Genomic DNA, 11747 nt, shown 5'->3' with positions numbered 1-11747 from the left:
ATATTAAATCAATATAAATGCAAGCTCATAACAATTGGAAGCAGCAGTATTTTTTTGAATAATGCTTCTTACTTATTATCGTAGTCACCTATGTGACCTACATGTGACGGTTAATGATTTGATGCATAAGGTAATTAAAAATTATCATATTAATACATCAAATCACTAATCATCACATGTGAAAGTGAACGACTGCAAATAACATTACTATTTTTTAATGTGGCCAGACTGCTAAATGCAATTTCCCATTGTTTGATAAGAATCCAATAATCTATTTTTTTCCCCTTATAATTCATTAGTATAATTCATGTCTGAATTATTACAATATCTACACAAACTACACTGAAGATTTTTATGTTATAGTCTATTACAATAATTCTTTCTTGTTGGTTCTGAGAAACTAGACATGTGACATTGGTTAGAACAAAATATAAATACACTGTTTTTCCAAAAAAAAAAAAATTATAAAATAACAGGGTTTTTTATCTGTTACAATGGTCACTATAAATTTTCACGAGGATTATAGTACTTATCATGAAGAGTCTATAGTAGTGTATGACATATTTAGTACAATAAATTGATTAATGTTAGATGATAATAAAAATAAATAAACTTTGCTTGGTGTATGGCTTTAAAAGCTGTACACATTTACATCCCCCTCACAATAAGGGGACCCACAAATATTTAGTTCATGTGGGTCCGTCAATATGTGAGGGGATTGTACATCATGGTGTACAAATGACTTTTTCCAAAATAAATTATCATTTATTCCTATGAAATCATAAATTACAGCATTATCCCTGACAAAATCTCTTTCGAAATTGGCAATAATTATTTGAGTGCATCATTTTTTGATACATCCAGTCTAAGAAAAATGAACGTGCAGGTATAAATCAATCACCCAAAAAAAAAAAAAAAAAAAAAATCCCATCCCTACAATTTTCCAAAATGAAGAAGTAAATTTCTCTCTCGATCGATAGCACCAGTCTTTAGATGTAAACATTTCTGACCATCTGATTTGATTACTGTGGCGCAGTAATATGTGAAGGACAAGTTGGCACCCCAGAAGCAGATGATTGTATGTCCATTGGGGCAAAATTCCAACATAGGCAAGAAAAGAGGCAAATATCATGTGGGATATTAAATGCAAGCACACTTGCCCTTGCCAAACTATTTAAGAGGTATGAATGTTTGATCAAGCTGAGGTGACATCTCTTTACTAGGGTTATGGTATACTTCCCCTAATCTTTGATGCATTTTCTCCGCTGATTATTTGTTTTGTACAGTAGACTGAACAATTTGTCGATTGTATAATCAAATCTCTGTTTGATGGAAGGAATTCACCAAGTTCTTCTAAGCAATATGACTTGCTTCATTATCAAATAACTGTTTTCTTTTGTCGAGTGCTGAATATGGGCTTTGAATTTGGTTGGGGCCCTTTCACTATCGTGCTACAATGCCACAATAATTATTATGAAATGGATTGCGCATAGAAAATTAGTAAGGTGCTCTGATACGGCCAAAATTTTTTATCAAAAAAAAAAGAAAGAAAAAAAGAGGAAAATAAAGAAAGGACAAGAAAACTAAGAACAAATATCTAACAATTATTTTTGTTTGTCTAAACATACTTTATTAGCTAAGGGTACATGATTTGCTGGCAATAATTGAAATTGTCTATTAATTGAATAGTTCACATATACTAATCAAGTTGACTCTATGAAATCACCTTTTTCTACCATATATCATATTGATACTATAAATAACCAAAAATTTGGTATTTGAATATATCTTATGTGAGTATAGCATGTTAATTGAATGGCTACATAAATAAATATTTAAATTATATATGATTCGACATTGAACATTTAGAAATAGTTCTTTAAAATTTGTTATGGAGAATTTGTTATGAAGAGTCCAGACATTTTGTTTGTATCATAGAAATAACTTGTCTAAAATTTTTGAATTGACGATGTCTTTAAGAAAATAAGTGTCTCAATGTCTAAATCTTTTTGATGTTCTACGAGCATGTTAGATTGAATATGAGACAATATGATAAAGAAAGGGTCATATGCCAACATTTTCTTTAAGAAAATAAATGCAAGCCACACAATGTCTAAATCTTTTTTATGCATTAACCATGCATTAGATATGACTGAATATAATTAAGAAATAATGAAGGGCGAAATACTTAATTTTATGGTGAAAATAACTCACTTTTAATTTTTGTGGAGAAATATTATTCACAAAAAAAAAAAGCCTTAATTAATGTCTAAATCTTTCCTTTGTTGTGACATGCATATTATTTGAAAATTGCTGGTGTAACAAGGGAGTTGATCGCCTCCATGACAGAACCCCACCAATAGGGGGGTGAGGCCATATTGGTGGGGTTTTGTCAGGGGGGTGGTCAACCCCCCTGTTACTCTAGCATGGTTCTTATTATTTTTTAAAAAAGTGAATAATGCTTCTTAAGTTAAGATTTTTTCTATTGTTAAAATAGATAGAACTGACTAGAATTAAGAAATAGTGACATGCAAAATGTTTATCCATCATGCTCCAAAATTTAATATCTTCTGTGAGCTACATTAATTAGATTGAACATATGATCAAACATAAATACAAAAAATAATGTGTGAAATATTTGTTGATACTATGTGCTCATGTTGTAATAGTACAAATTTAAGTGCAAACCAACTGCCACACACATGTAATAACAATAATAGTCAAGGGCAAGCCTACCTACTGTTGAAATAATTGAGTTGAAGCAAAAGGGCTTTATTTATTTATTCATTTATTATTATTATTATTTTTTTATTTGTAGAAAGAAAACATGTGCCGCTGCATTTTGGTTTAGCTAAAATATTCGATTAAATCTAAGTCAAAGTCAATAATTTATTTTAATTACACATTTTATAGGACATACAATTTTTCGACTACACGCTCTCTCAATTTCTATAAAAATCTACTAAAAAAATAATTTTTATATTAACCAAACATGGCTAAATTTATTAAATCATCTCATTATTTTGGTTAGACAATCAATTTTATATGGTTAATAAGCACAAAGTTTGTTGAAAGAGTTATGTCTACTATTACTGAAATTGTTCAAACTTCATTTATGTGGCCTGAGTATAGATAACTTGTTAACACTAACTTCTATTGTAGGAAGTAATGTGAATAGCAACTCATCAACAAAAGGTGAAGAAAAAGGTCCCCTACTTCCTTGTGTCCAGATATAGATGACACGATGATCAATCACAAATATATATATATTTTTATAACATTTCTACCATTTTTGTCTCGTCTTTTTGCTATAATATATATTTATGCTATTTTAAATCGAATTAATATTTTAGTATAACGTTTTTCTCACCCTCACGACTTCTCTTTACTACTAAACATATCACGAACAATGGTGTATATCGTTTTCTAATACTCTCTCTAAAATTAATATTTTTGGTGTCAAATTAAAACTTCTTTGCACCAACCATATTACATGGATAGGATTAGTGACCGAGTTAAAAAATAGAAGGATACGTGATAGCATTTCATTGGACAGTAAGAAAAACCCCATGCAAGGACTAAAAAGCCCTTGTCATTGACCCTGTGTAAGCAGCATAATTCTTCTCTGCACCTCATGTTCTTAATCAATGCAATTAACAATATTTACAATACAATCCTCCAAGAAAAGAAGAGGTAAGAATGCGTTTGGTTTATCATTTTGATGTCATTTTTAATTTTCTAAAACACTTAAAACATGTATTATTTTAAAAAATGCGCTTTCGAAAATAAGGAAAATTTCATAATATAAAACTCAAAATGACTTTATGACGTCTTGATTGAAAATACTAAAAAAACTCAAAACAAGGAAAATAAACTTAAAATTTTCTCAAATTAAAATAATTAATAAAATCACACAAAATCTACCTAAATACAAATATCCATCTCTCTCTCTCCCCCCCTTTCTTTTAATTTATTATTTACGGATGATTTCGATGCGATTGTTGAGATATAATCACAATGATTACTTTTTTTTTTTTTTATCAACTTTAAAATTTATGGTTTTTTATCACATATTAGCATAAAATTGATATGTTTTACTATATTGTCAAATTAATTGAAAAAAGTCATAAAATTATTTCTAAAAATTTTAAACAAAACGTGTTTTCTAGTATTTTGTTTTGTGAAAAAGTTTTTCAAAATAACAAGCCAAACGCCTTTTCTGGAATCTTAAAATAATCTTTCAAAACATAAACGCACCTAAGTTTCCCTCAACTCTAGATTTATTTCCTTAATTTTTTCATCTAGTGGCGGAAACAAACATTCATTCCTTAATTCAAGAAGTTTAGACATGTTTTCTTAAAACCTATATTTAACGTTTTGAATATTTTAATTTTTTTTGGGTAAAAAGAATATTGCCTACTTTGTTTATAGGGTTGACAATTTTTGTTGGATCCTTGAGAATTTAGATTATCACATTGATTTTTGAAAAAAGAAAATATGCGTATATGAACTGTTTTGTCTCCTATCTACCTTCACTTGTAATTTGTGGTAATCGTCTACAGATTAGGCACTTGCTACCTTCACCTTCCATCATTATAATTATCTCTTAATTACGTATTAACATTTAACTCTAATAAACAATAAGATTACGAAACCTAAGAAGAATTCAAGATGATCATATAAGTTTCTTCAACCTCTGTCAATAGAAGAAGAGTTCATTAAGGGGATAATGTATATTATCTAACTTAGAAGAAATTATTGAGTAACGCTATTTAACACTATTAGTGTAACAACACTAGTCTAGATAGCACTAAATATTATCAAGAGGGTGTTTGACACCCATTTTTAAGGAAAAATGAATTTTAAAATAGTAGATTGATGAAGAATGTGTGGATGAAAAGTTTTTGATTTACATATAGGGCCTGTTTGAGCCACATTATTCTAAAAAAATGCATTCTTAAACAATGATTTGACATAATTTTAACCACACATTCTTCGATAAAATAATATTACACGCAAATTAAAAACTTTTCCTTATTTTTTAACCACACATTTTCTATCAGTACATTATTCAAGAATGTATTATTACTAAAATAATGTGGCTCAAACACCCCCCATAATATTATTTTAATAAAGAGTGTGATTGAAAAGAAAAGAGAGAAAAATACATTTTGAAAAAAAATGAGAATCAAACGGGACCTAAATGAAAGACACAATTAAGCCCCTATTTGATACGGATTAAAATTTAAATTTTAATCTAAATCAAAGTTAACAATTAATTTTAATAATTGAATAAGTTACCCCTACATCAAATCAGAATTTAAACAATAACTCAATCAAGATTTGGTGAAAGTTTAAAGCATTTAAAAATATGGGAATAGCCATGGAGGTCTTCAATAGCACTTAGGGATAAATAAATCACATAATATTATCACATAATATTTTAATTGAAACTATCAAATAATGCCACATAGACAGGTATTCCAGCACCGCTAGATAGTTATATTCGAAACTATTAGTCAGAGACCAACATTTTTCAATTTTTATTTAAAAGAATAAATTAAAGCTAAGAATAGATTTTAATATAAATAACTATCCTCAGAAATTTTACTCATATTAGAATATATTGCATATTGTAGAAGTCAATGGCTTAAATCTTGTCCTTTCTGGTTCCCCAAAGAGGTGAAAGTTTCTTCGTCTACTTCATTACATATTTATGCATGTTCTCCAAATAAATAATTATAAATAACTGCAGCAATTCAGCATACATGGGACCTTAATTTCTATTGACCAGAATCACTTGTGCATCAAATTCTAGCTTATCCTTCTTAGCTGAACATGCTCAAACAACTAGAGTTACACATAAATTTCACAACATGAAAAAATAAGAGATATTGAGACAATCCTGCATAATCTTGATGGACTAATTATACGGCTAAAGATGGAGACAAGGAATGAATACCTGGTAGTTACCATCTTGTTAGTAGACCATCAACAATTGCTCGAATCGATAAGCACCCAATTTATTAAATCAATATCATATCCTTACATCTAAGTTTGTGTCATCCTCATAATCAGCATCACTATTATAAAAAGAACGATCGTTATAATCGTTCTCGTCCAATGAATCATCATTGTAAGAAATATCAGAAATAGCATTAAGAGTTTTGTGCGAATTCCAGTCGGAAGGGAAAGTCTTCTGAAGGGCTTCTGTGATCCCGCCACCTGTCCTTTCAATCTTGCGCAAGCACTTCGACCAGTGAACTGCAGTTCCCATGTCAACCGTTAAACCACATTCCACCATCTCTTCACATATGCGCACGATTCCTGTGTAAATATAATCTTCGGCAACAGTAGCTCGGGATAACAATGAGGTAATCAAGCAATGGTATACTGCCTTGTCTGGCTTTACACGAGCCAGCTTCATCTCTTCAAAGCATTTCAAAGCCTTCTCGGGAAGAGATGCTCTAGCCCACCCGTGAATAAGCGTTGTATAGGTTTTCAGATTAGGCTTCACTCCTAGTGCTTCCATCTCTTGAACTGTTTTCATTGCTCTCTGCAAACAAAATATAATTTTAAAAAAACTTGAGAATAAATGTCCAGGGAAATATGAAGTCAGTCACAACCACTAGAGGAAAAAGGTATGCAAGTCCATTTCAAAGCACAACAAGAGAAATAACGCGGATAAGAAAATCATACACTCGACCAACCTCCACTATATGGCATATTTTCATAAGATGAAAATGGACTCAACATTAGAAGTCTAGTAGACAGTATTAAAGAAGGAAAGAAAAAAAAATGCTATTGTCTATTGTTCCATCCAATCCCGTTCTGCATACCAAACATACCCCAGGGCCGATATGAATAATATTTTAAGCAATAAAAAACATGATTTTATCTCAAGAACAGTAGCATAGGGAATGTCCAACGAAATATAATCAGCACTTTTAATTCAAAGTAAATAAAAACCATCGACTAAATAAATTTTAAACATATCCATCGGAAACATGATTTAACAGCAATGGAAGTGTAAACACCAAAATGTTACATAGTCCTTACCAGCATATCCCCAGCTTTACAACAAGCATTTATAAAAGATGTGTAAGTATGGATGTCTGGTTGAACCCCTTCTTGTCTCATTTGCTGCATCAAGTCCGCAGCTTCCCAAATGTCACCTCTACGAGCCCATCTGCACGAAAAGAAAGAACCAAGAATGCGAGGAATGTATCAAAACCTCTGCACTGATTGGCAGTGAGCGAAGTGTTGTAGCAAAAGCAAAGAAAGTGAAAATAAGGAGCAGATTTGGCTAAGATTAAAAGTTCACTTAGAAGTAAATAAGTTAGTTGTAAAATAAGTGATTCTTTCATTGATAAAAATTGAAAATAAGTTAATTATTTTGACAGGAATGTATTTTGACTTAAAACTAAAGGAAAAGGTACCTATATACGCATGTTTGTAAGTAAAAATTTCTTCTCTTATTTTAAGCTTAGGCAAACATGCACGTGCTAAAGCACATAGATTAAAATATAGCCAAATCCATACCCATCAATCAATATGTTGTAGATAAAAGTGTTTCGAGGAATATTTTGAGCATTCATCTCTCTTGTCACAGCTAAAGCACTTTGCATCCTTCCGGATTTACAGCATGCCTTGAGTAATGCCTCATAGGTATACACGTCGAGTTCAAGCCCATCACTTTTAATTTTCGAAAAATATTCAAACGCTTTTCCAGTATCACCCAGTGATGCATAACCGTGCATAATGGTTGTATATGTGTGCTCATTGGGACTAATGCCTGCGAGCAACATCTCATCCAAAATCTCCACAGCCTTCTCCATCTGTAAGCAAAGAAAGACGAAACGAATGACTGAACAGTATCAACATCTCAATATATAAATTGTTGAACAGTTCAATTTTTGCCATCAGAACTGTAAATACAATAAATTGACCAGGTACAAGAGCCAATAAGCATATAGCGATATTAAACTCTACAAGAACTATCATAGAGAAAATCTCATAAACCAGAAAAATAGTTCTTTACTTCAATGGCAGGGAGGCAAAAAAAAAGGAACGGAAATTTTATGATCTTCAGCAACACTAAATGGCAGTCTAAATCAATGCCATGTTATATTAAAATCTATACAAGACTTCGCCAAATTAAATCAATTAATAAGTTTGCTTTGCTCTCATAGAAGCCAGAGAAAGAAGTACTTTTGCAAAGAGGCACCCAAGGATTCAGGCAGGCTCAGCATTAAGTATGCACATATTTCATACCCAATCTTCTACTACTAACTATGCATGCCTAGCTGTTATGAAGACCATGTTTCGTGCAAGTGACTGCAGTGAAGCATGTACACTTCACCTAAAGTATTGGTGTCCCACATGCCCTGGACACATCAATACACGTGTCTTGTGTGCCCCGTGGAATGTAATATCTTTTTTATACTATTTAAAGTTTTCACCTGTGAAGAACACAACCCCAACATGCCTTGGGCAAGTCTGGCATGCCTAAAACAAGTGTGTGGCATGACTCTTGGTTAGTCCTATATTTTTCGTCTGGATGCCTAGTAAAGAACGAGCTGGTCATTTTATATTTCATATAGTCTGACATGCAATATACTCGGCCCCAACATGTCAAGGATGGGAAAAGCCCCAATAAATGTCGAAATTGGCGAAAGTTTTAGCAGCATAAACAGTCAAAAGCAAAAAGAACATATGAACTTCATGTGGAGTTTATAGAGCCTTTGTTTGGGATCCATTTTAAAGAGGTTTTGGGAAAAATGTGTTTTGAAATAGTAATTTTTGAAGAATGTATAGTTAAAAAATAAGGAAAAGTTTTAGGTTTACGCGTAATATTATTTTATTAAAGAATGTACATATGAAAATGAAGAAAGAGAAAAATGCACTAAATTAAAATGGAGCCCAATCCAGGAAAATTATAACTAGAAAGTTTCCCCGGCCCTTTCCTAATCGGGGCAGAAACGATTGCTTAATTACAGTATTGATTTTGGAATCTGTATATTTTGTGGAGGCATATTATCCACTTTATGTTTCTTTATATGTGTATATTTTTATTCCATTGCGACTAATAATACACAATACAACGCAAAGTTATCTTAACAGAACACAGTCACTCAAATTCAAAAAAATTAACACACGAAATTCAAAATCAAAGTGTATAATTCTAAGTATTTCAATTGACATATCTCCCATGTGTCTACTATCTAACTTAATAAAAAAAAGGCACACTGTCACGAAGTGGCATCTGCCTACGTCCATATTCATGCTTCATCTTGTGACGGCTATTAATACCCAAAAAGAGCATGCATATGAGCATCTAATCAAGTGTCAGCAAAATCCAAAACTTGTACTCAATCTTTATGTTAAGTATGTACCTGACGCTTTTCAACAAGGCCAAGAATCAGAGCATTAAACGTGTGCACAGTTGGAATACATCCGCTTCTCCTCATCATATTGAACATATTGAGTGCCTTTCTTGTTTCTCCAGCTTTTGCAAAAGCATGAATAATAGGCATAAATGTCCTTGAAGTAGGGTGGTGCCTCTCCTTCCTCATTTCCTCAACAGTACGAATAGCACGGTCAACATTACCCATACTGCAAAATGCCCTTATAATGTTATTGTAAAGCACAACATCTGGCTTGAGACCATCTCTTATTACGTCTTCAAAGATTGAGAAAGCGTTAGCAAAATCTTTCAATTGTATAAATCCGTTGATCAACATGGAGTATGTCTTCATGTTATGCTTTATGCCTGACAGTTTCATCATGTCACAGACTTCCAAAGCTTTGGAAACTTTTCCTGCCTGCAACAGTGGAAAATACGATTAACAATGTTTGAGCACTAGGAAACAACTTCAGTAACACTAAAATGAATGATCGAAACATTGTTGCAATTATCAAATTTTCAGCAGGTTTAGTTTGCAAATGGCAGGACCAAGGTTGTCAGGATTGTAATTTTTAATCAAAACAGAGGAGGGGTCTTGCGGATCAGATTGAGGATCATAAGATATTATTAATTATTTAAAATATCAAACATCGACAAATATCAAATATCTTAATAACAATTATAACTAACTAAAATCAAACAATAAAATCAAGGTTGCAACTACTTTATAAAGCTTCACAATTGAATTTTGAATGCACCGAAAGTCGAATAAAATCAAATAGACATAAAAACTTCATTAAATGCATAACCAAATTCCGAAATCAAATTATACATTTATAATTATATTTAACTGAGATTATTTTTTAATATGACAAAATTATGAAACCAATCACCTTGGATAAATTGCACGTAAACATAAATCTGATTAACAATAACAACATTATGAGTCCAGAGAACAAATTCTGCTTCTACGATTGATTTCCAACAAGCTAATTGGAAATTCAATCCAAAATACAAAAAAAGTAGAATACATATAAATTAAAAAGCAAAATGCAAATGAGCTATCTTAACAAGTAATCGAAGAACATGTAGAAAGAAGAGAGTTCAAAAATATCATGAACGAACGAATGAATGAAACTATCAATTTCCACAAGAGGCAACAGAGAATGAGAGATAACAGATTTCGTGTTAAGGATTCTAAGGTTTTTTTTTGTCATTTTGTTATTGCTTCCTTCTCTCTCTATTTAGTTTGATTTGCGTTTTAATTCAAAAAGAAAATAGCTCAAGTGTTCAACAACCCACCTTGCTTAGTTCATTGAAATAAAGCTGAAAGTCAATAATGATAAAGAAATGAAAGATTGTTAGGGTCATTCTAATCAAGCAACGAGATTTTAATATTCTAAAATTTAAGATCCTATAAAAGGATCTGATCATTTTTAAAATTATGAGATCATAAAATCCTATGATCCTAATATCTAGATTGGGTGTTTAACCGTGGGCAGGACAATGCATAAAGATAAGTATTAAGTTTTTCAAAAAGTTTGGAACATACATTTTAGTCACATACCGTCAAGCAAGAAGGTACACAAACATAACAGAAGAAACTAACTTATAAGGCACAGAAGATACTTGGGATTAAAAAGCGGCAAAAGAATAACTTAGAACACACAAGATTAGGAAGAGATTTACAAAGAAACCATTCTAAAATAGTAAGAAAGTTGAACAACATCACAAATGAAGAGCTTACAAAAATTGATTTATAGAAGAGGAAGAAAAGAGAGCACACAGAATGGAGAATGTATTCTAGTAAGTCTATATAAGATCTAACTGGTTAAGCTTTTGACATCCTAAGCGGTTGAAGATGATTACAAATAATAATGCTGAACAACAGCAACAAATAATAAAAAATGAGATAAACAACAGCACATTTAACCTTCCGTTTTTTTTATAATTTCATGAACAACAATGTCAAAGGGCAATGAGTTTTAATCCGGAACACAGCTTCTTCCCACTACTTGTGCATTTATTTAAAATTCAAGTTGCTCTATCACTGAATAAGATGTGGTCCAAAACATCCCAGACCAAGCCTGAATGTAGCTGACACATTTACTTTTACGATCCAAATAAAATCTAACTTCACAAAAGGTGCAGAGAAAGCAAAAGAAGAAGACAGTACAATATCAGATCCCACGAAAACAAGTAAATAAGTGAGTTTTGCTACACGTACACTGAGGTTGACACTCCGATTGACACTCCCTTCACATGGAAAACCCCAAGATTTTTTTATTGTCGTGGGGTCCATCCCCTCGTGAGGGGAGTGTACGCTGGAGTGTCAACCTTG

General features: G+C 31.8%; 1 protein-coding gene across 1 annotated transcript in view; it reads right to left on the bottom strand.

Annotated features, from left to right (window-relative positions):
• Nucleotides 1–5986: 5986 nt before the first annotated feature.
• The window catches only part of LOC111394230 (pentatricopeptide repeat-containing protein At5g04810, chloroplastic), a 10502-nt gene continuing 4741 nt past the window's right edge, over nucleotides 5987–11747 (bottom strand). The window contains exons 6-9 of the mRNA XM_023019989.1: nucleotides 9396–9847; nucleotides 7543–7838; nucleotides 7060–7189; nucleotides 5987–6556 (exon numbers count right to left, since the gene is read on the bottom strand). Of these exons, the coding sequence (XP_022875757.1) occupies nucleotides 6038–6556; nucleotides 7060–7189; nucleotides 7543–7838; nucleotides 9396–9847 (1397 nt within the window). The 3' untranslated portion in view covers nucleotides 5987–6037. The remainder of the gene's footprint in view (nucleotides 6557–7059; nucleotides 7190–7542; nucleotides 7839–9395; nucleotides 9848–11747) is intronic.

This window comes from Olea europaea, chromosome 5 (assembly GCF_002742605.1).
Source record: "Olea europaea var. sylvestris chromosome 5, O_europaea_v1, whole genome shotgun sequence".
Lineage (NCBI taxonomy): Eukaryota > Viridiplantae > Streptophyta > Magnoliopsida > Lamiales > Oleaceae > Olea > Olea europaea.
Note: the sequence above shows the minus strand (reverse complement) of the source record. Positions and strands in the feature narration are given on the sequence as shown.